We start from the raw sequence: 25,712 nt of genomic DNA, 5'->3' as shown, positions 1-25,712 counted from the left end.
CTGAAAAAACTGTCAGAAGAATTCATTATAAGTGCATACAATGAACTAAATCTTGGAAAGCGTGAAAAATGTACCCAGCTTTTCAAATTCAGTGAAGGATAAGTTGATTTTTAATAAACTTCTTTTAAGAATACGTGGGGTGAATCTACACATGCATTTACTGCAACCTAAATTTATTCTTGTGTAAACTAAGCCAGAGTAAGTGTTTTTGGGCAGGCATCTAAACATGAGAGGATTAGGGAGCACATTTCCACCCAGTTCCCTGCAGCTCTGAAATGGACCCTTGCACCCACTGGAGGGAGTTCCCCCTGGGTGCTAGTCCAGGGGCTGGCAGGGAGGACCAGGCCAGGTGACAGCTGTCTTCTGGCCAGGGGGGAGGGGGAGGAGGGGGCAAGGCTGTCTGCAACTCGGACAGGGACAATGTTCCTCTGCCCCAGCAGCAGGGTACTTGAAAAGAGCTGCAGGAGAAAGGCAGATCCCAGCACATCTCCCCCAATTCACCAGTGGAGCAACTAGCTCGCTGCTAGCTGCCCCAACAGCAGATTGGGGTAGGGGGTGGGACCTACCCACTCCTACAGCTTTTTCCAAGCCCTGTGCCTCGATCACCCAATTACAGCATGGGGCTGGGACCTACCTCTGACCAAGATAGTTCCTGGCCAGCCTTGGGCTGTGCTGGGAAGTCTGCATTTGCAGCCTGGAGCTGGCTGGGGACTGCCCAAAACAGGACAGTCCCCAGCCACCTGCAGGCTGCATGTGCTTCCCCGTGCAGCCTGGGGCTGGCTGGGAACTGTCCCAGTCAGGGGCAGGTTCTAGCCAGCTCCAGACTGGGTGGGGAACTATCCCCATTGAGGGAGCTCTCAGCTCCTGCTCTACAATCACAACTGTGATCAGGATAAGGGCTGGGGAACTTTTTTCCAGTCTCAGCTCTGTGATTGCAGAATGGGGGCAGGAAACAAGCTCCCAGTCCTCACTCTGCAATTGTGAGCAGGGAGTAGGAGGCTGGAAGCTCCCTGCTGCTAGATTAGGGGGATATTGTTTCTTCCTGGACATGCAGGGCAGGAGCTGGAGAGCTTGTTCCTCACCCAGCTCCATGAGCATAAGGATAAGGGCCTCTCAGTCCCCTCTCCACAATCAAAATCTGGGCTGCCAGGGCAGGGGAGACATATTCCATACCTGGGCTCTTGTGGTGGAGCCTACCCCAGCAGCAGGCAGCTCCTGGAGGCAGGAGGTGGGAGCTATCTCCTGCCCCCTGGTGGATGGCTGACTGGGAGCAAATTTTGCTCCTGGTCAGGCATCTGCACAAATGCTACAGTGCCATTATTAATCTCAAGTAAATTTGCTACTTGCATTTCCAGGTAGCAAATTTACTTGGGATTGGTGAGGTTTGCTGTGAAGTAACCATGTGCCTGTGTAGATTTACATACTTACTTTGCAGTAAACTATACTAACGCAAAATTAAGCATCTTGTGTAGACACACCCATGCATGAATGACTCGTACCCTGGCAGCTGCAGGAGCATGGCGGCAGCAGAAGCAGTGGGAGTGTGGTTGTAGCAAGCCGGGGAGCTCCCGCAGCTGCCGCCGGCACTGTCAGCGGTGGGGGGTTGGCAAGCGCTGACCAAGGATCAGCGACCACCCACAGCCACTGCAGGAAGCATCAGCAGTGGCCAGCAGGGATTGCGGACCACCTGCAGATGCCGCCTACAGTGTCAGCAGTGACTTTTTGTAGGGGGTGCACTGCCACGCTCAGAGGGTGCACGTGCACCTGCGTGTACCCCCTACGTGTCACCTCTGCGCCCATGGAGACATAGAGTTAACTTCTGCTTTTCTTACATTACTAAATCCAGGGTAACTGCATTAACTTTACTGCTAATCTCACAAAATGAGAGGACAAAATTTAGTTCTTGTTTTAAAGGGGCATAAAGTTTGATTTGTTTGAAGGGAGGTGAACCCACTTACACCAACAATGAATTCGACAGTTTGCCTTTTACTTTCTCTCTATTTCATATCTGTTAGCAAACACAATGGGCTAGTTTGACCACTTAAACTGAGTACCATTTTACTGCACCAGTAGTCCCAATAATTTCAGTGTCACTAATTGCAGAGAAAGGTGTTTCTCTGTGTGAAACATAGTGTGAAATTGAGATCAGTATTAAGATGCCCAACAACCGTAAGATAAACCCAAAGCATGTAAGAATCATTTTTTAACATATTTAATCATTGTCATATTTTGAATAGTGTATGGCATTAATAGAGGCATGATTGGAATTGCCATTTTAGTTACACTGGTAGTCTGTCTTTGACAATAACCAGTAGCAGATTCTTCAAAGGAAGATAAGAGAACTTCCATTTACTAGTGCTCCCACAGGGAGTCTTTTTATTTGGACTTCTTGTAGGTTCTTGTCAAGAAGCATGTGTGTTTACATTTCCTAGACATTTTCTACTAATGAAAATATAGATGTTTTCAGTATGTTTATATATGCCTATGAAAGCAACACAATAAAATGTTATATTTAATGAAGGAATACTTAAAAGGAGTCAGTCAGCTTCTTCATTCCTGGTTTGCCTACTATTCCCATACTATGACAAGAATGGTTGTTTTTGAATGCTTGAGCATGAAGCCATTACTAGAGAGAATCACTGTGGGGATGAAGAGTGGACATTCATCTCTCTAACTGTGATGCAGTCCCTTATTTCAGAAAAGAAGGAGATTTGGTATTGTTTTAAGTTAAAGCACTCAGCAAAGGAAATGACGAGAAGGAAATAGTTCCTCTGTCTCAGGAACCATGTGGTGCTCCAAGATAAGACAAACAGTTGCTAATTTGAGTGTCCAAGCAGGAAATGATACTCTGATTTCCTTTTAGGCAAGCAAAACAGTGTGACCGGCTGTGTAAAAGCATTTCTTCTGCTGCTACACCTCAGATGTTCTGAAACCAAGTGCTCCATTGTGGACATACTAGTATTGCAAATATTGTTTTGGATGTTATGGATAAACAGGGTACTGGCTCTGACATCGAATGGCCACCAAAATTTTGGGGTAAGGATTTTGAGGTTTTTTAACATATTAGAAAGGGGAATGGGAATTCTGAAATATGACATTAATTACTTTAAAAAGTGACATCTAATCTCACTTGGGACACTTTCTAGAATTTCAGTAGAAACATAGTAGTACAGATTACTTCAATATTTATTGTGTTGCAAAACAGAAGTATATTTCAAATGCATATTGCTGGAGGATTAAGATAATTTCTTAATGAATTCACCCAAGGACTAATCCAAAATTCCTTATTGAAGTCAGTGAGAGTTTTGTCCATTGATAGTCATACAGCTTCAGATAAAGTGCCTAATCTCAATGATTTCATAGAACAACTCAATTAAGGTAAGTAGGATTTAGTTAATTTTCAGATGATCCAGTATATCAATCCCAAAATAATCCCAGTAGTAGCTGTGGAGCTCTCTTTATTACAAATTATTCTATTATTTGACTTGTTTTCCATTAAATGTGTGTCATATACACTGTATTTACCTACTGTATGTGTGTCACTCCAAGAAACTTTTACAGGAATCCTTGAAATATATAAAGTTACATACTGGTTTATACTGGTGAAGCATGAGTCTGTTGTGGGAGAACTTTTAAGGGAGTTCTTTCATTTCTTCTTGTGTGAACAGGAAAAAAACTATACCACGCAAATTCTGATTCTTTCAGTAACACATACTTCCCTGCTTGATTAGGATGAATAAGACACTTCACCTCTGTGTTTCAGTTTCTTCTTCTGTAAAATGGGGACAGTACTAATTGGATTTGTAAAATATTTTGAGATTGGCATGGGAAAAAGGGCTATATTGGAGCTGTATATTATTATATTTTTATAAAATACATTCTCTGTGCTTAAAGCAATGTTAGCTGGTCTTGGAAACATAGGTGAATATTAGTTTTGAAATGTAAACTCCATGTATTTTTAATCTAGCTAGTTCCAAACAAAAGTGGTTTCATAGAGTTAGGTCTGTGAGAAACCTGGAGCAAAAGGTAAAATTTTGAGGGGCAGAGCTTGTCACAGGGATATAGATGCCTTCTCAGGGGAAAGTTCATGAGAAGGACAAAGTTATTTGAGACTCTGAGAATTAATTAGCCATTTTCTAACTCAACAGTGCAGTGGTTCTCTTTATGGATCCTTCATGTGCATTCAGGTTTGGGCATCTATTTCCCTTTTTATGCCTGTTGCTGACAGCAATAACTGTACTGACATTACTTCTATGCTCACATTACTTCTAGGTGTCTTTCTGGGTTTGCCAAACCTATGCTTTTCCCATATTCTGACTGTGTAGAGCAGAACCTGCACAAGTTTCCATAATATGGGGAGAGACAGCATTAATTATCACTCCTATGGGTTGCCAAGGAATAATATCCTATGGGTTGCTAAGGAATAATATACATACCCATGACCGCTTCTACTTGGCAGAGCTGTCATAGTGTCCCTATTGTGAACTGACCAGTCTTCCCATGCATGGGCTTTCTTTGTTGCAAAGGCCTCTTTGGCTTTCTTTTCTTTTCCCTGGCAATTTTTGGCACATTGCAGTAGGGTTTCCATTTCTTTCTTCCCAAATATAGTATATGGGAAGTGAGGAAAAGGAAAGGAAATAGTATGATCCAATATTTTTTTTGAATCCTTGAAGGGCACTGCTTTTTATTTTGAGCATACTTAAAGCTAAATATCATCAATTAAAAATAATGAACAATGAGAAAACATTTAATATATCTGCCTTTTCATATCATATCATGTAATGTATCTGTTCTCTAAAGCCTGATTTTATGAATATGCTCTTTTACATTCTGTTTCTCCCTTTCTTTCTTTTTAGGACCCTGTTTCTTGGGACACTGAACAAGTGTTTTATCTGAGTTCATATTACTATAGCATATTAAAAGTTATATCATATCCTGAGTGGTTGTACGGTAATGGTTATTATAATCTCAGCCCACTCTAGACAGGGCTGGAGCTAACTGTGCCCCCACACCCCTAGACAGTGACCCCAGCACTGCTGCTCACATGTCTGTGAGGACATGTAGTCACAACATCCAGAACCCATGATCTCCCCATCGTGTGCCTACCACTGCCTTCTAGCACTGCATGTGCCCCTGGCACAGTGGGGCAAGTCAGGCCTGACACTGGTGGCAGGAGGAGGGAGGCATGGGGAACTGAGCCTGGTAGAGGGTGCTGCTTCTGCTGCTGAATCTACACCTGCCACTGGATCTGCAGCCTTGAACTGGCCTTGTTGCAGTACTGGGCCTGGGACTAAGAATCAGCTGATTGTCCCAGTTTTTGCACCACTCAGGAATCTTGAACTAGCTCTTGTGCAGAGCTGAGTCTGGGGTTGGCAATCAGCTGATTGTTAGTCCCAGCCTTCACACTGCACCAAGTCCTAAACTTGTTTTATCTCTGTGGAGTAGGCCAATGATAGTTAAACAGGTGTTAGTTAATATGATCTGGAAATACTCCTCCCATGAACAAAAATGTCCCTTTGAATCATAGTATCATAGAAAATTAAGATTGGAATGGCCCTTAGGAGGCCATCTAGTCCAACACCCTGCCTAAAACAGAACCACTCCAACTATATCATCCCAGGCAAGGATTTGTTTAGCTGGGTCCTAACAACCTCCAAGAATGGAAATCCAATGACCTCTCTGTGTGGCCTATTCTGGTGCTTTACTATCCTCCTTGTGAAAAGGTTTTTCCTAAACTTTCCTAAACTTCTCTTGCTGCAACTTGACCCCATTGCTCCTTGTTCTGCCATCTGCCACCACTGAGAACAGTCCAGCTCCATCCTCTGCAACCCCCTTCAGGGAGTTGAAGCCTGCTATCAAATCCCCTCTCAGTTCTCTCTTCTTCAGACTAAATAAGCCCAGTTTCCTCAGCCTCTCCTCAGAAGTCATGTGCCCCAACCCCTGAACCATTTTTGTTGCCTTCCACTGGACTCTCTCCAAGTTGTCCACATCCTTTCTGTAGTGGGAGCCCAAAACTAGACACAGTACTTGCCTTTGCTATGTTATGATAGTATCTTGCTTGTGTTTTACTGCTTGAGCATGTGAATGCTTGAATGTTAAATTAAGTTAATACGTCCTGAGTGCAATGAATGACATGGCCCTTAAACATATGTGTTTATATTTCCTAGGTATTTTATACTAATATAAATACAGGGTTCCCTCACTTTATGCAGGTTCTGAATGTACAAATTCGCTCTTATGCGATGACCCCTTCTATACCAAAAATTTGTTATATGGGAGGTAAATGCGCTCTTACACAATCAGCGTGGTGGAAGCCTGCAGTCAGCTACTTTGTGCGGTGCATTGTGGGAGTGACACACACCAAAATATAGTCTCCTGTGTGGATCGGTGCTCCTCGCTTGTTGTCTGCAACACGTGTTTTTGTAGTTGCCATCCCCATTATGGTTACATTCATCACCACCCTGTGCTTGTGTGTACAGTCTGTTGTTGGTGAGTACCAAAATTGTCTTGTAAAAGTAGCAAAAATGGGTTTGGGAGTCAGTACAGTGGAGGTCTTGGAACTTATCCCTATTAATTACACTGTAAAGTGAGTTCCCTTTATGCAAATTCAAGTTATGCACCATATTCCAGGAACACAAGTACAACATAAAGCAAGGGAAACCTGTACCTTAAACAGCCAGACAGTGTTATGAGCACTAGCAAATTATGTAAACCCTGATGTCCACATATTTCTTTTCTTTTGTGATGTATCCTATTGCCTTCAGGATGGTGTCACGTGTTCAACTTAACACTTATTAAGTGAAGTTAAAATGAGAGCGGCTTGTGTTTAAGAAGTTTAGCACATATTAAGTGCCATCTTGGCATTGCAAAGTTGTTCCTTTTCAAGCAAGGGCTATATCCTAATAACTAAGTCACAACAGTCCAAGGGTTTGCAACTGTTACAATCAACCCTGTGACACCACTTTCAATCTGGTTGCCAATATGCAAACTTAGACATGTGTTTGCTGACCAGGTACTTGCTTTGTGAGGAAAGTATTAAATACTGTAAAAATTGTTGAAAGAATTATTCAACATCATCATTACTCTCTTATGATTTTATAAATTATTTATTATTGTCTAATGGTTGATACCGTGTTCTAGAAAAACTACAGGCATCTTGTTTTCTGAAACTCTTGACATTTCCCCTGATAGCTTAATACAATAGCTCTTTCAAAATAACCTTAAGAATTTTAAAACAATGAACAAAGTAAGGTCTCCACTCTGAAACAGTGCTTGTTTATATTTGATAAGTTAATATTCTTTTCACATATGGTCCATGCCATACAATTATATTAATAGTTACTATAAGCAAAGTCATGAAACTTAGAAGCACAACTTTGTTTAAGTCATGTTATATAAATTGCATTAGTGATCTCAGTCCACTTTCTGTTGTACAGTTGTGCATGTCATGAAAAAAGACTTTTTGACAAATCCCACAGATTAGTATGATTAGAGTCCAAAGACTGAATAAACTTAACCACTCTTTATCATCACATTGGTAGCGGAATGTGAAAGGAGATTTTGCCACTGCTAATTGTGCATATTCTGGAGGTCTTATCCTCTATTGTCTGCATACGGAATATTTTTTAAACATCTTTGAAAAGTGCAAATAGGCTGGCGAAAAAGGAACAGGCATCAAAAGCAAATAAAATAAATTGTAAACAAAACATCTAAAGGAATAAATTGTAGGCTTAAAATCATGAATATTTATTTTAACTATTTTAATCTCCTCTCTTGTTTTATACTTTTAGGAGATTTATGGTAGAGGTTATGGTCATGTCACCAAATATCCCTTGTTCAGTAGGTGATATGTTGTCTTCCTGTTACCTAGAGTTAGCAAAGTTATTCTCATGTCTGGCAGTTCTATTCCTTACTTTCCAAATACCCACATTTTCTTAAAAATGTATCAAGAGTGCTTCTCAAATGCATACGTTGTCTCAGAGAACTTGGCTGGACTGATATTCTATGAAGAAAGGCTCTCTCTATAAATACCCATTCCTTTTTCCATGTATTTATGAAATGTTGCTATCTCTAGTAACTTTGATCTTGCCTTGGGAAGCTACAAGGTGATGTTCTGGCAAAGGGTGGGAATATTAGTTATGGAATCCAATACCTGGTGCAGTACAGTAGCACTGGAGTCACATGGACCTGTGGGTGGAGAATCTGAAATGATGATTTCATTGGTGACTTCAACTGGAGTTTTATCTGAATAAGGACAGAGTATAATGTAAGTAAGAGTCTCAAGGTTTGGCACCCAGACAGCTAACACTACCTTCACTTTTTATTATTTTTTTTTACCATTTTAATATATTCTTTATTGAGTTAATTTTGATTTGTAGGTGAGAAGTGAAACAGACTGAAAGAGATGCTCATGTTTTTACCGTGGGTGGGAAAATGACATTTCTGCAATTGTTAGAAGACATGCATTCAGTTACAATCTGGTTAAACACAATAAAGGACCTTGAGAAAAATTCCGTTCATTCAGTGTAGATGGTAATATATTTTCAGATTAGGAAATTTAATTTAAATAGTACTTTTGATCAATACCACTGGAGAACAGGGGAGAATAAATGTAAGCAACTATTAATCATGACCAACTTGGATCCCTAGACTCTTTGTGCAGTCATGATTAAATTAAGCATTGCTTTCTTTTAAAAAATATAACATGGCAATTTATTAACCTTTAAAAGTATTTTTCCCTAGGGTCAGAATCCAGGCAGTCATTTACACGGTACATGAGGGATAATGCTAAGTATAAGTTTGCTTCTCAAATCTTAGGTTTGGTATTTACTATAAACATTACTGATTCTAGAGCTACAAGCATAGCTTGAACTTACCTTCTACATCAAATGCACACTGATAGACTGAAAACAGAGGTCCAGATTGTGTCCTTTGTTACACCCTAAAGAATTAAAGCATATGGGCCAAATCCTACTCCTCCAAGTATGTATGTAAGAAGATGTAAAGGCCTAAGTGTGATCCTGTTCCAACTTGAGTTGCTGTACATCCATGAAAGAATCTGTTCTTGTCTGTACTGTCTGTTACCTTAGCTTTAAAAATAAGTCACGAAGAAGCAGTGAAGAAGAAGAGAGCCCACCCACCTGTAGCATTAACAGTTTTTCAGGAACTTTATCAGAGTGGAATAGGATTGCTTACTTTTGGGGTCTGAAATACTGCTTCTGGACAGCAAGCTTGACATGAAAGGCTATAGAATTATGGCATGTGTTGATGCCTTTCCAGTGTGTACCTGCCACCGTGGTATCATGGCAATAGGTCCTGGGTCATCTTCCTCCAGGATTCTCTTGGAAGGTCACAGTGATAGTGAGTAGCACTGTGTCCCCAGTTGCTTCCCTCTCTTTCCGAGTGTCTCCCCCCTACTTCTTGTGTATCTTTCACATCTCTTTTCTCTCAGACTTCATTTTCTGGACACACTTTCACTCACTTCTCTGCTTTCTCTCTTCCATGTCCTTGCTTGATGAGTTGTCCTCCTCCATCACAGCTTCAGCAGTACAAAAGAACCTTCCAAAAACATATCGGTGGGTTGAACATTCACGGTGCACATGTGAGAGCATAGGTTGAAATAGCAATGATAGTTTTAACTCCAGCATTTCCCCCCTAGATCTGGAGTTGTTCTGCACTGGGCAAGACCCCTGATATAAGTCATAGCAGTCTGAGGGTACCACTGTTCTACCAGGTCAGAATTCCTGGGAAGTAAATGAGCTCCAGATATCATTCCTGTGCTAGCAGCTACAAGGAAGAGAGGATGTGGCATAAACCCCACTGCAAACACTTCACACCACCGAAGATTTTGTTTGAGAAGAAATTTTCAGGGGGCTGGTGAAGCTGACTACACAGAAGCTTTGTATTACTGGAATGGAACAAAGCAGCTGAAGCACACCACAGACTTAGCACCTCACACTCCAGGTGCAGTGTCACCCTTAGTGGCCTTATTTCCCAAAACAGCATTACTATTTTTGTTTTTAAAGAATTTAGTGCCAGAATGCGCTATGGTATTTTAATTAGTGGAGATGAGCCAAGACTCCTGATGCAGGATCACCTTTCTCCAGGCAGGATGGCTTAATAACTTAATGGTATTTGCCTGCACAATCATTTTCTTCTTGGCACTTTCTGCAACACTTACTGTGATTTGGAAAATCCCCCAAATTAACAAATGCTAACATTCTGCAACATACCATGCTACTCGTGATGCAGGGGTCAAGATGGATCCTATTCCCATAGTATCTCTGGGCTAGCTTGTGACTGACCAAGTGTACAGAAGAGATGTGAGGAAGGGAACCAGGAACATTTGTTTCCTTTGTGATCCCTGAATGAAGGAGTGAGACTACTGCAGTCCTTACAAACTCTGAAAGAGACACAGGAGAAAAGGGATATGGCCTTGTAGTAGAGTAATTTAGCTATGTCATACTAATTCTAAGGAACAATTCCCTCCCTTCCAACCCTTCACCCTCAGGACAGAAAGACTCTTCAGTGCTGACATCATGAGCCAGAGGCTAAAAGCCTTGTATACAAATGAGAGTACAAAATTCCCATATGTAGTTTTTCTGATGATTGGTTAAGCTTCTATTAACATAGAGCAGGGGTGTCAAACATATGCCTATAGGCTGGATCTGATCTGTGGAGCTGTATGGTCTGGCTTGTGGGTCTCTGGACTGAGCCCATATGCATGGCATGTGGACCGGACTCAGCACTGTGCAGCCTGCACACAAGGCATGGACTGCATGTGGTGTTCCACCAGATCGGTCCTGGGCACTGGCTCTGAGGTCAGTCTATATTGGGCTGCACCAGAGCCAATATGCAAGGCCAGCCCAGCAGGGTGCCACATGTAGTGCCTGTCCCATCCTTGTCCCCTGCTCTGTGTGCAGCACATGTGGCCTGCTCAGTCTGCATGTTGTACTTGCTGGCCCCGCAGCTTGTTGTGCACACAGCATGCAGGACTGGCACAGGACCTGTGCTGCCCTCGGTACATGGGCTAGACCTAGCACTGCATGCAGCACAAGAGATCTGGGGCATGGGCTGCACGTAGCGCCCAGCTAGACCAGCTCCCTGTGCTCTCTGCATCAAAGTTTGGTCCCTGTCCCGCAGACCCTCATCTGACCCTGTAAGTCAGATGAGTTTTACACTTGTGATATTCAATATACGGTAGGTGCAATGTGAATGAAATGATGTTGTTATGATCATTTTACTTTGTTAATTATATTTATTTAAATTGCTTTTGCATTTAAGAATCAACCTCACTGTGGGCACGTTTATATGCTCATTAATGTAGAGTAGTTTCTGCACATTTATGTTAGTATTTGTATAATCAAGTACTAAATAAATATACAGTAACAGGAGTTACTGCTACTGTGCAGTATTATTAGGCTACAGTACAGTGTCTCTTGTGTAGATGTGCCCAGTTTGCATTTAAATCATATAGCATGTAAACTCTAGATGAAACAAATCCAGTAAGAAACAGAAATAAATATCAAGCAGAATTTATTATCTGAATAAAAAGAAATCATAAATAAGAATGTCAAGAAAGGTCCTATTAGAAAGCATTAGTAAAGAAGGATTGTCTAATAGACTGATGACGAGAATGGAAATCATACTATCTACAGGTTCTTCTCCCAGCAATGTGTCAACATCTACAACATGCTACCAGTCATAGTGTGTAACATGTGCAATCTGCACAAGGACCAGAGCTCCCCCCTCAAATGACAGACTATGCACTTTGGGGAATGTGGATCATAATTATATCAAATAAAAGGTGCTTGTAAGTTTGCCTCATCCACCTAATGTGCACTTGGTGAAGATAATGGTGAGATGAGGTCCTTCTCCTTTAACAGTGAACCTAAGCAACATTACGTCATTTTTTCCTAGTGGCAGAATGAGTACAGATTTCAGTGTTAAGGATCCCATTTTAATAGTAAAATTAGAGAAAAATAGGACTGGAAGAGGTCATCTCAAGAAGTTATCGAGAAAGGCTGTTGAATCTCGGGGCACATCTACGCATGAAATTAGCATGACACAATAAACTCTGGTGCAGTTCATGCCAGAGTTTATTGCTCCTGGGTACCGTGTTGACACATGCTCCCAGGACTGCAGCACATTGAGCTGGGGTGGCACAGCCCCAGCTGACAGAGGGGCCAGGTGTTCAGCCTGCCAGCAGGGGGCTGCTCCCCGACAGCTCAACATGCTGTGGAGGAGCTGGCTGGGGCATGAGGGTGCTACAGTATGGGACTAGATGGCAGGCAGTCCTGCACTGTAGCACCCTCGTGACCCAGCCAGCCCCATCACCCTCCATCTACATGTGCACTGTGGCAGAGTAAATAACTCTGGGGCAGCTGATCACCTACCCCAGAAGTGCCGGTGAGAAACCAGAAGTGCTGCCAGCAAAACCGGAAGTGCTGCCAGTGCTTCTCAGGTGGGGTACTGGCTGCACTTTCCACCCCCCGGGCTGGTGAGGGCCAATTTCAGGGAGGGCACATGCCCCATCCCCCGTACCCCCCTACACATCACCTATGGATAGAACAGTAGTTATATCGGGCAGCTAACCTATGGCAGAGTTAATTAGTTTATTCAGGTCTAAGAGTTCTGCACATATAGATGAAGGCACTTTACTGCAGAGCTAATTAATCATCTTAAAAGTAAGCATCTTGTGTAGATGCCCCCTCCATCACTAGAACTTTTTAAAGCAGGTTAGACCAACACTTGGATGAAATCATCTATACAGGGATGATCCTGCCTTGAGCAAAGGGTTGGAATAGATGACTTTCAGTCCAGACCCCCTGCTATTGGCAGAGGCATTTCTTTCTGAAAGATACATTGCCCCTTTGAACTCTTCCTTACTGATGCGATTTGAATTAGTAAGCACAGAGATGAACTTGCATCAAGGTTTAGAACATCCTATTTCCCTTTTCAGTAAATAACTCAGACTGAACAATTCTTTACATACTCAATGGAGGATTAAAAGATTTATCCTCTATTAAAGGGAACTTAATGCTGCACTAGGTAGAAACTTCCACTTATAGTATTAGTGTTTCATGAATAGTCCTAGATGACATTTGATTGCATTGGATCCACTGATGTCTGGGCCAAGTCAGAGGTCTGTAAATCAAAGAAGATGAATGCTTGAAACACTACGTGTGGATCTAAGTGCTTGTTTCACTACAAATTTCCTGTGTGACCTTGAAAAACTTAATTAATTTCCCTGTGCCTCTGGCCCCTATCTGCAAAAGGGGGATAATATATTTTCCTAGCTTGCAAAGATGTTGTGAGTGTACACGCATTAAATATTGTTAAAATACTATGATAATTTCTAATGCATTACTACAAAGAATACATAATCAGAAAAAGAATCAATGGGATCTTTTTTTTTTATGCATCTTATACACAAAAACATGCAGCTGCATCAAATAGATAGATAGATATATATTAGGACCAAAAATAAAACCTAAATATCATACCACTATATGTATTTAAATAATGCTATTAAAGCAACACCAAAGAAGCTGGAGGACATAACTCAATTTTCCCCTCCACTTGATCAAACTAAATACAATGGACTCCTAAACCTTCCATCCAGTTCTTCAATGAAACCGTGGTGCCATTAGTCCCCTAGTGATATAATTTTTCCTATTTACTTAAAAAAGATTTAATTAGTATGAGTAATTGTTTTTCATACTACTAAAAGATAGTTCCAATGTATTTGCATGTTGAGGTTGGGGTTACTAAGATTATAAACTCCATTTGGACAGTCACCTCTTTGGGATAGGAACCACCTTTTATGTTGGCTGTGTTTAAAGTACCAGCACAAAGGGGATTTGTTAAGCTCTCCTTCTGCTTCTGTAATATGAATAACTATAATAGTAAAAGTAATGAAAACTAACTTTATTTAATGGAGATGTGTGTATTCCCACACTCAGTGGTCTTGGTATAACATTTACTAGATGGCTTCTGAAATAAATTGTTTATTTGGATCTAATGCCAGTCTCTTGCTTTCTTTATTAGAAGTGATATGATTAAATGCTAACCCATAATGGAAAAAAAAAGTAATAAACCTACATCCTGATCCTTGGATATAGCTGAGGAGTACACTATGGGGCCCTTGATTTAAAACTGAGGGAAATGGGGAAATGTCAATATTATCAAAGAGTATAGCTGCAATTTTAATTTCTAAGACTATTAAAAATTGCAGTAAGAATATGGATGTAAATGAGAGGAAATTTAGCAAATGGAAAGACAACGTTAAGTTGTTATCATTGATGATTGCTGCATGTTAATGAAAAAGTTAGTGGTAACTCTCATTGCTTTATAAGACTTGAGGTATTCTTCAAACATACTGGAAATATTCACATACCAAAAAAGGAAAAAGACAGGATTTACATTGTGATGTAATTCTAAAGGAAGTCATTGCTCATTATCTTAACTACATTTCCAGTATATTAGATGTCTGTGTTCAGCAAATAGAGAATAAGTGATTTTTAAGCAATATGTCAATCAGATTTCTTATGTATTTGGCAGTGTTAATACAGGATGTTTTAGAGGTGGTGGCTTTTGTTGTCTTTCTGTGTTGCTATGGAGTACCTGAAGCAGCTTGGCACCAAATCCTGTATTGTGTTTGTTAATTTTGCAAGGTCATGTACGTTGGTGACCACCCAACAACTGCAGGAAACTGGAACTTCCTCTGAATTTGCTCGTAAACATGAGTAGAACCATACATCAAATTTAAACAGGCTGTCTGAAACCAGGCACATTTCCCTGGGAGGAGCAGTTGTGTTTCAGCTATGTTATTGTGTTTTCTCTTCTGGCTAACTCCCTTTTTGGAAGTATTATTGTATATCAAATGCTAGACTGGTATGATTTATATAAAATTTCAGCCAAAGTAGTCACACACCCTTTTTTGATGGGTCTATTTCTAATCTCACAATACTAGTTTTAAAATACACTGATTTCACTATCAGCTGACATGGGTAGGACATAGATAATGGACAGATACAATGCCAAATGGATTGCTAGGTATAATTCACATAACAGAATGTAGATAAATTAGCAATTAATCCAGGTATGTAGAAAAGCAAGCAAATAAAATAAATGCAACGCTCACAGGAGTTAGTCCTTGCCGAGGGAAAATGGGTACATTCTCCTAGTTTTACTTTGCCCTTTTTTGGCAACCTGGAGGTAAACATAACATTGCTGTGGAAGGATGACAGCAACACCTCTTTTAATGGGGAGATGTAAATGACTTTAGGTTTGTGTGCCTTGAGTCCAGAATACTTATAGGGGGATTTTTGGACACCTGGGCATCTGGATTTGGCAAAAAGTGGGTAGACACACTACTTTTTTGCAATCCTGAGTTTTAGTTCACTCTATTTTTAGGTGTTTAAAGCTGCAGTGAATCCTCACAGGTGCATGTATTTACCTGAGCTTCTACTATGCAAGCTCAGTTGGTGTCACTATATAATCACTCATTCTCATCCAGGTGCAGGAATAGAATGTCCACCAGTGTGTCAGTGGCCTTTTTGGGACTTCCAGGACCAAAAAATGTTGTAGACAATGAAATCTGGGCATATTGGCATCCAGAAAAGAATAGACTATATGTGTAAATCATCCTGCAAAAGTAGCCATGTCATATTTGGTCTGAGTTTGTTGCCTTCTATTTACTGCTGTTTCCCCAATGCTTTACCATTGTCAACAGGGAAAACATTAATTTTAAGTAGTAGTGGAGGAGGGAAAGATTTAGAAAAAGTTTCTTTTTATATTGCTTTGATGATATAAAGGGTGTGCATGCTTCTTTGGCAGGTTAACCATTACTGAATTGATTGGGTGAGTGCTATTGTTTGTTCTCCCATCACATAGCTCCCCAAAGAGTCATAGCTTCTTAGTATTTGGGAAAGGGTTCTGAGCCAAGGATTCTTTTATTTTAGAAGGTCAAACTTATTTTTTTGTCCAAAGACCCTGCAAGTGTGAGTGTGTCTATGCCAGCACAGGAGGAAGACCTTTGTTCTCTCTTCTCACAATAGAATAAGTTACATGAAGATGAATTCTAGGTTCAGAGGGTTTTCATATGAAGGTCTGGAAAGACTATAGCAACATTCAGAATCAGATCAGAATGGTTCAGTACATTATGAATCCAAAACTACTCTTTAGCTCCTCTTGCTCCATAGCTTTTATTTTAAATCAATTTGAAAAATAATACTTTGTATTTGTAAAAAGCTTTCTATCAAAATGCCTCAAACTACTCAAAAATGCACTTAACAAAGAGCCCAAACACTAAGGAATTTGACCTGAGCATCTCCTGTTAAATATTACTGCCCTTGTTTTATAGAACCTTATGCCCTAAACCTGAGAAAATGGAGAAAAAGAAGCTTAGATAACATTTTTAAAAGAGTTAACACTGACTCAGTATTTTACAGCTGCATTTTCCCTACATTGAGAAGAACTTGAAATTCCTACAGATGCCTAATTCAAATTATTCGTTATAGAGAAAATGGTAGCCTTTATATAGTAATGGTTGCAACAAATATTCTAACAGATTCCTAATAACTTTTTAGAAACAAACAAAAATCTTTACATCTTCAAAATACAGAAGCTAACTTTCAGGTAGGAGGCTTTCTTTTGAAAATGTTAACAAATAAAGTTCCAGCTATGGAGATTGAAAAATGATTAAGTATGCTTTTAGAAGTGGCCAATCATTCTTTTTGTTCCCATGTTCTGAAAACAGAAAAATTATAACTCAAGATCAATTTATTAAATAATATCCCTATAATCACCTGTGTAGATACATGGAACAGATTGTGAGCTTGTGAGTGTGTGTGTGTGCATATATGTATGCATACAAAGAAGGCATTACTGATGAATAATTCCTACATAATTTTCAGTGTCAGCAAAGCAAATGAAAACAATAATATCTACCAGATAAAATTTGGCATCGACTTCCATAGAAAGAACGGTGGAGCACACTTGTGGTTTGCTCTTGTGGGGCAGGAAGCTAGTTTGTGGTATTTATGACCCAGAGATGTGGGCAAATTAGATTACCTTTGCTTCATTTATATGAGAGAGTCTTTAATCCGTGCTATAATAAATATAACATGGAAAAGGTGGGGTAGGATGCTTTTATGCTATAGACGGAAAGTAACCACAACATGAAAGCAGAATTAAAGTTGCTTTTTTGAATCCTACTAAGCACTTCACATTTTCATAATTATTTAAAAGTTAACAAAGGACTCTGAGCATATTTGAATATTTAATTGGTGTTTCCCATTGTTTTTAATACTTTAAAAACTGTTTATGCTGTATACAGGCACTAATGATAATAATTCTCTGAAGTTACAACAGCATCTTTTATCTGATGGTCTCATAGAAGTTTAAACCTATTAATGATTTAAGCCTCACAACATAGAGTGGAGCACATATTCTTAGTTTCATTAATTAGAGAGGAAAATTCTGAAACAAGGAGGTAAAGTGTTTTGCTCAAGGTCACATGTAAAGGCTGAACAGAATGGAAAACAGAATCTAGATCTCCAAGATTATTTAATCACAGAAAATGGGTTTCTGCCTAGACTAGTGTAAATGTGAATTTACAGTCACAGTCTAAAAAATACACATCACATAGAAGAAGGTTGATTTTAGTCTATTTTACTTACTGGACTAGGTAGAACTAGTGTAGCGGAGAAATTTAACATCCTTGGAAGGAACTCAAAAGTTTTGGTAATACAATATATGGATTGGGCTAGACTAAGACAGGGCTCCCTTTCCTGTTACCATTGTGAAGTCAGTAATCACTGAAATCTACTGGCTGATGAAACAGAGGCAATTTTCAAGTAAAAACAAGAGGAGGATACACAGCCTGAAGAATAAGGGGAAAAGAAACAATCTGAGCTAGGAGTGGAAAACATAAATAAATTCATTAAGGGAATATGCAGGATATTTTTTAACTGACAATGCAGAAGTTGCAGCCATCGGTTGAATTTTTTCTTGGCAACACTTCAAAAGTCATAGATTTCTAAGTTGAGAGGGACTGTTGTTGAGACACTTCTTGCATACTTTTAGGTAAAAACAGGATTTCCTTTAGCATCAGACAACACAAGTTGTAGAACTGTGGTAATATTAAGGATGTTTTAAATTTTTCATTTATTCTACAAGACTTTTAGTAGCCTGAAAATCTAGACTTTTGATCTATCATTGTATATTTTCTTTATTATAAGGCACTGCTGGCTACCTTGTGTGAACCCCATTAAAATATCCTTCTTTATTTTTAGACTCTGTGTTAATCACACTATTAAATAAAATCAGAAGGGATGCAATATTACACTAAAACAACCATATCCACTGATTTTTTTTTACTGATTCATTTAAGTCCTTGCAGCATATGTACAACTCAGTCCAACTGATTTTATAGAATTGATACCAGTGCTTTGCCAGAGGGTTATAAGCTACATGAGAGAGCAGAATCAAAACCATATATCTACGTCTCAGTAGCTGTTAGGAAGGTATGCAAAAGCTCTGCAGTAACAAAGCTTTTACCCTGCCTTCCAAAAAACATTCTTTGAGGAGTCAGTTTTGTCTGTGCTTAGTTTGTATATAATTGTGCTAACATTGGGAAATATGATGCATTTACCATAGATTTTTTTCCTTTTGGTCATTACCATTACTTTGTCTTTATCATCCATTTTAATGCTGAACAGAGGTAAGTGGTGCAAACACTCTAGACCTCTTGGTTCAGGGATGATACCTTTTATTAGACCAACTAAGAAATTGCAAAAAAAAAACCCTTTTTCTGCAGGCTTTCGGGCTCACATGTCCTTCATCAGGCTCAGGGAAAATTAAAAATGGTAAAAGGTCCTCATAGGTGGACTTGGAGGTATTTAAGATGAGACTGGACAAACACCTGGCTGGGGTCATCTGACCCCAACTCTCTTTCCTGCCCAGGGCAGGAGGTTGGACTCAATGACCTACTGTGGTCCCTTCCGACCGTAACATCTATGAAATCTATGAAATAAAGTTCATTTTTGCACAAAGGAAGCTGAAGATGGTAGTCTGTTCCTCTGGGTCCATGAGAGAGAGATAAGTGAACATTATTACTTCTGACCAGGTTTTATGATTTTCAGAGCACATATCCTACTATTCTTTTCAGTGCATTATTACAGAAGAAGGCTGGTTGACACAAAACAAATGTACAGCTCAGATCCTGAGACCCAGCCTGAATTCAGTGCAAACATTCACAGGATCAAAAAGCTTTTGTAAACAGCCGTTTCTGAAGTTTCTTTGCACTGGTGCCTTGTGGCCCTGTTCAAAAGAATTGCGAAGTTTGAGTGAGACACTAGGCCCTATGGGTATACGCCAAGGGGAAACTCTCTCTGTTTTCAGATAATTAGCAAAGAGAGCACTGGTTACATTGTTTCCATTTATTTGAATTGTTGCTGTGAGATTTTTCTTGTGCTATCATGACTGAGCTGTTTTACTGACTGCCCAGATTTCAGTACAAATTTCCAGCAGAGGGCAGTCTTGTTACTAGCTGGGTGGCTCGTTTGTTGAAGTAATTCTGTGTTCTGTTTAACAGAACTGCCTTCCTGATTTCAAGCATGCTGTTACCACCTTAATGGCCCTGGATCGGGATTCTGTAGTTACGCAATAAAATACCCTGTTTCCAGGAGCTTCGAGGAGTTTTTTAGGTGGAAGAGCTGTGGGTGTCTCTCCACTTAGCTCATAACCATCCTTGTCTGCTCCATGACACCCTGAAGCCCCTGTTTGTTTTCTGAATGTGACAATTATCAGTGCTGCAGACAATCACTTTTGTTCTTCTAACCATAACCATCCTATGACCTTTCTTAACATGTGCCATGACAAAGATTGCAGCTGGTTCATTTTGCAAACCCACTGATTCACCCACCCTACTGAATCACGGACTGACTACAAATAATTAATAAGAGGTTGTTTTGAGTTGACAATTAGTGATAAAGATCAGGGAAAATGAGACAATAATTTTCACACTTTTCAGCTGTAGGTATATTGTTTCTACAAACTATACACAACAACAGTGTATATGGCATGTAAGTTGGCTTGGCTTACAGAGCCAAGCTTCCAGTTTGAACCAAACTTTCTTGGTATAAAAGATCAAACGCAAGCAGATTTTTACTCATTAATTCTGCAATATTAGAAAGATATATTTAGTTTGTTGAACACTTGGTAGCTCCTTGTTTTCCTGAGGCTGGTTCTGTGGACTATGTTATGAACTTGGGGTGACAGACAGATATGAACCACACTTGGAGTGTATACTAAGGACCAAGGGACTTAGATATTACAATTCTGAGCATTCCCAGATGTAAAAGTAAGTTGCCTGGCTCTGGGAGTGAAATCCCATGTTATGTACACAACTTCCCATTACTTTAAAAGAGATGCCGTCATAGATGCCTAGTTAGGTGCTTCGTAATAGGATTCACAGTGCCTAGCAAGCGGAGTGTGGATCTGCCTACCAACAGGCTTGGTCATCTGTGCGACTGTGATTTTCAGTCTGAAACCCACACATAGACTTAGGTACCTTTGGTATACTTTTAGGTATGCAAGTTCATGCTTTTCTTTTAAAAGTTAGCTCTTGCACTCACTTAGGAAGTGAAAGACCTGGGTTCAAAGCTCTTCTCAAAATAAAGGCTAGGAAAGACATTCAAAAAGCCTGAGCCTGAATTGATTCAATCTTTGCAGCTTAGTCTAACCTAGCTAGGCTGTTTCTGTAGTCTATTTAAATTTGTGGTTTAGGTATAGATGGAATTCATGTTTGGCTCACTACTCAGTGTTCTATGCTAAATTTCAATCACCTGCTCACATATGGATTTCCATATTGCAGTTTATTTCACCTAGCATTCATATTTGTATTTTTGGAAAAGACGAGTAATGAGGAGGACTGTTTGACTGGCCTGTCATCTAGATTTCTAAATACTTGTGAAAGTATCTGATCAAACACTTTTCACATCCTTAAAATACTGTGCAATTTGTGGATTGGAGAATGGAGGAAATGACTGCAAAATCATGTGCTTTGATTAGATTTATCTCCTTAGCATGTGCTGACCCATTGCATGAAGTAAAAAATGTGTGCAGGAACAAGACCAAAAGGGAAGTGAAAGGGGAAGGGACAAAGATAATCCTTCTCCATCATGCAATACATTCTTCCTGATACATTCCCCTTTTCAGGACAAATGAATGAAGCAGCTTGCATGTGACATGCTCTATAGCTCCTGCAGCTCATGTATCTCCTGCAGCTCACATAAAATAAAGTTTGCTTGCCTGGCATATAGTGCTTAGTTTTGTGTTTACTTGCTATGCAGCTGCTGTCAGATTTTAGGAGAGTGGGGAAAATCACTTAGTTGCTTCAGAGAATAGAAGGCTTGTATTAATATGAAAAACTCTCTGTGGCAGGCTATGTGCTTGCATTCAGAGCAAGGGCTCTCCTGTCTGATTCTTGAGCTAACATTAAGATAAGTTTGCTTAAGTATTCCTTCTTTTAATTGAACAACCATAAGAAATACTGATGTTCAGCATAGGTAGATTGTAGTATGTCCATCAGGAGTAAATAGGCTTTAATGAGGCCCTTCAGGCAGATTCTATTGTATGGAGCTGCCTAACACTCAAGGATATGTCATGTACCAGGTGCTGTGAAAGGACTCTGCATTTCTAACCCTATCTTGGATGGTTATTAATGTTACTGGGTGCATCTACCTGAGACATTTACTGCGGAGCTGCCTAATTAGACCTGTAATAAAGTCTCTGCATCTACATGTGGGGCCCCATTAGGCTTCAGTAAACTAACTTCTGGTAGAATAGTACTTGTAAATATAAATACTGTCCTGTGGCAGAGTTCTTTACTGCCCAGAAACTCAAATGTAGATGCCAATGGGACTGGCTGGGGCACAAGAGCGCTTTGTGTGCGGGCTGCCTGCCCACACACAGTGAAGCACCCTCGTGCCTCAACCAGCCCCTCCACAGCATATTCAGCTGGGTTGGAGCAGCCCAGGCTGGCACGCTGCACCTCTGGCCCCCTCTCTGACCCAGCTCAATGTGCTGTGGTCCCAGGAGCATATGTAAACACAGCACCCGGGAATAATAAACTCCAGTGTGATGCACACTGGAATTTTTTGCTTCATATTAATTTTATATGTAGATGCCCCTACTGTATACAAATATGCAGCTAATTGTTTAGCCATTTGGCCACAAATTGACTATCTGATGCTTCCCTCACATTCTCCTCCTCTGGAATCAGTACTTATCCCTCCATCCTTCTAACAGCTATGCAGGTTACCATTCTTGCCACTACACCTTTTTGAAATGCGTTGCCCTTTCTCTCCTGCAGTTGGCCATTCAGCTAACTATTGTATGCATGTCTGCATGTGTGCATTTGTCTGTAGTGGGAGCCATATGCCCACCTACACTTTTTCTTTGGTAGATCAGTGTTTCTTTCTAGGATCAGCCATTACAATTGCCTAAGCACAGGAAAAGTAATTCTGCTTTGGCCTTTACATGAGCTGAGTTAATGGTTCTCAGAGATTTCTTAGAGATAATTTTGCCCTTAAGCAACAAAGTTTGAAAATGGTTTGCACACTCCATCCACTCCCTTGGTTTGATACAGTTACTAGATAATATGCTGACAAGGATCCCATGCTCGCTAGTAGAATAGGAGCATATACAGAAAAAAATGAGACCCTCACAGAAGTAAGCACTGCACCTGAGAATATTTGCAGGACTGGAACTTACTTTAGTAAGCAGCATAATTTAAAAAAACAGTTGTTCCAGAGATAGGGAAGGGGCCTTCAGTCCTCTCACTCTTGTATTCTCAAGATTTGATATGCCTGCTCTGGGGTCCTCTATTTACAGTCTCCTGAAATATAAGGTACATAAAAGAGAAGACAGAAGGAGCGTTGCTCCCTCACACTCCAAGAGGTACATTAGTGGCTTTATCCCTTGTGCAACAAGGAGCTCAAAGAGGAATTCTCCATGACACAGGGCTCCTCCCGATTGTGGCTGTGTCCTCTCTAGTACAGGCCAATGCCTGTAACACACAATTGAGCCCTCTGGACAGGTAGATCCTTGGCTTCTATTTGTGCTTGGGATATTCCAGAGAAAGCTGTCATAGGCCATTCAGTGTCATGATAGGACAGGACCAAGATATGATAAATGCTGGAAAACCTGACTGGGAGCACAATATGCCAATGCAAATTACCATTTGTGTCTGCTCTTGCCCTGAGAGGCTAGTCCTACCTTAGTACTGCCCAACAATGGAAGGTCAAAATGCTGTAGAAAGCTACCTTTGCCCCCAAACACCAGATGTGGCCATTTCTGTTCTGTCACACTTGAGTATCTGAGCCCAGTGATGTAAAACTTTCTCCAATGTCCCTTATGCTTGGGTGATTGAATACTCTATTGAAAAAATCGATGGAGACAGATTTAAAATTCAATAGATGCGGTTAGAATGTACTAGCTTTGGGTGAGATTCATTCTGCACAGAGGACCAGCATGAGAAAAAGCACTTCATTTGCCCTGGTTAAAGCCTTAAGATGGTGAATTTCATGTTTTTAGAGTGAACCCACATTTCTCACTGAAGTAGGTGAAACCTTTGCTTGAAAAAAGATTGGAGGGATTTGAACCGGTGTGTTCATTTTTCATTACTGAAATAGAAAGAGAATGAGTAAATAAACCAAGAGTAAATATGATGCTCTATGGACACTGAAGTAGTCTGGGTGACCTCAGGAGTGGTATCCATGTACAAATTTGGTTCTCTATTTATTAATTTGAGTATAGAGCAAAAAGGGGCAAAGAAGTTACACAATAGCAGGTAATTGTTTCAGTTGTATCTGCTGCACGGGGAAGCAGCTAAAAAAAGTGCTCAAGTGGTGCATTCAATATTATGTCAATTGCCTTTCATGTTTTTAACAGTGTGAAATGCTTAGTTAAACGTGCAAGTGGTGGAGATATAGGGATAAAAGTGATTCTTGGCTAAATCCTCCCTGTGCATGTCGACAGTCTAGTTGGACTACGCTTTTACAGGGCAGATGAAATCCTTAGCAAACAGTCCTGCCTTTCCCTCCACTGAGCGATAGGGAAGGAGTTCACATACTACAGTAATGAGTTTCCCCATAAAACCTCTAAGATGGAAGATGGATTTCTAAAGAGCCACAAAGTACAATCACATAATCAGTATTCTGATTTAGGTGACCAAAAGTCAATGCATGTAGTCTAGATTGTACCTAGCCCTTCCATGGTTGTGCAGGGGTGTGTGAAGGAGTAAAGGCTACCCAGATTTCAGTTTAAAATGGTGCCTGTATAGCCTACACAGCAAGCCCAGGAGCAGTGGTGATAAATTAAGCCTACTGACTTGCATGCACTCTAACTCACAAATTAGGCAATATAGGTAGCACTAGGGCAAACCTGAGTACTCACTGAGATAGAAAGGCTGGGTCCTGAGATGTATGTTTTAGGTCAGGGGCTGGCAACATTTGGCCAAAAACAACATTTGCCAAAAACACTCCAACCTTTACCCATGCCTCAACTTGGCATGCCAGGGCAGATGGCAGGGCAGCTGTAAGGGGCCTGATCCCTGTTGCTGGCAGTGGATGCATGTGTGCCTATGGATGGATGGCAGGGGAGGAACCAGGGTTGTGCTGCACCGGCCCCTTCCCTGCCATTCACTCTGAGGCATGTGTGCCAGGGCTCGTGCAGCTGTTTGAAGTTTCCTACCTGTTTGCAGCAGGTCTTGCAGCCTCCTGGCTGCCTGCTGTGCACAGCCTGGGCTCCATGGCTGGCAGCAGTTGCACAGAGCCTGGGCTGGCTGTGGTGTGCTAAGAAAAATGGCCTTTCATACCAGGCTCTGGCATGTAGGCTGGGGATTGTTGACTCTTGCTCTAGGGTATTGTTAACTGTTAAGGCTTGATCTTAAGGCATCTAATGCCAGATTTGCAGGCTTGGGTAACTGCAGAACAGGAGCAAGTAGGTACAGCTTTTTTCTTAGTGGCACTCTTAGGCTCATTCTGAGGCCATATAGACAAATCCTGCTGCCTAGGGAAGTGTATAGAGTGCACTGGGCAGGCAGAACCTGAGCTCTGCCCTTCATATGTACTGATTAGCAGAACTATTTGGAAGGATGGCAGGAAGACGAGTATGCTAAACTCTTGTAAGGTGATATCACAAATTGCTCCTCCCAGTGCATAAAAGGAGTCTTGTCAGGCATAGTGCCCCAATGAAATTATTCTGAAAAGGGTATGATTAATAGGAGCTCATTTGGAATTTGCCTTTAACTATTGATAGCAACTGTATGTCTACAATCAAAACTGCAGAACAGGCAAGTAGTATTCAAGGGGAAAAACTCTAAGAAGTGCATAGCTAGGATTCAGGTTACATAAATATCCAACATTCTAGTCACTTATTTAGAACCTGTCCAATTTATCTTGGTTCAAGAAGCTTTGAAACTGCATTGAGTATTTAATGCAAGTAGCTTCACATATGAGATTTATGGTATTGTTTGTCCAAAACAGCATCTGGAAATATCCAAAGCATATGAAGAGAATGTAAATCTGTACTTATCACCTAATGTTCTAGAATGTCAATAAGGGATTTGATTGCATTTAGCTTTACAAATAGTTGAAAGATTTGTTGAAGTGGCTTGCTCTCTCATAACACTGAGTGGGAAG

The 25,712-nt window shown here is 40.5% G+C and overlaps 1 protein-coding gene across 1 annotated transcript in view; it reads left to right on the top strand.

Annotated features, from left to right (window-relative positions):
- The first annotated feature begins 2,877 nt into the window (after window positions 1-2,877).
- The window catches only part of MYCT1 (myc target 1), a 24,597-nt gene continuing 1,762 nt past the window's right edge, over window positions 2,878-25,712 (top strand). Inside the window, exon 1 of the mRNA XM_019527457.1 lies at window positions 2,878-3,036. Coding sequence (XP_019383002.1) covers window positions 2,985-3,036 — 52 coding nt within the window. The 5' untranslated portion in view covers window positions 2,878-2,984. The remainder of the gene's footprint in view (window positions 3,037-25,712) is intronic.

This window comes from Gavialis gangeticus, unplaced genomic scaffold, assembly GCF_001723915.1.
Source record: "Gavialis gangeticus isolate Ggan-Ray unplaced genomic scaffold, GavGan_comp1, whole genome shotgun sequence".
NCBI classification, from domain to species: domain Eukaryota; kingdom Metazoa; phylum Chordata; order Crocodylia; family Gavialidae; genus Gavialis; species Gavialis gangeticus.
The sequence above is the reverse complement of the archived record's forward strand: the minus strand, read 5'-3'. Positions and strand labels throughout refer to the sequence as shown.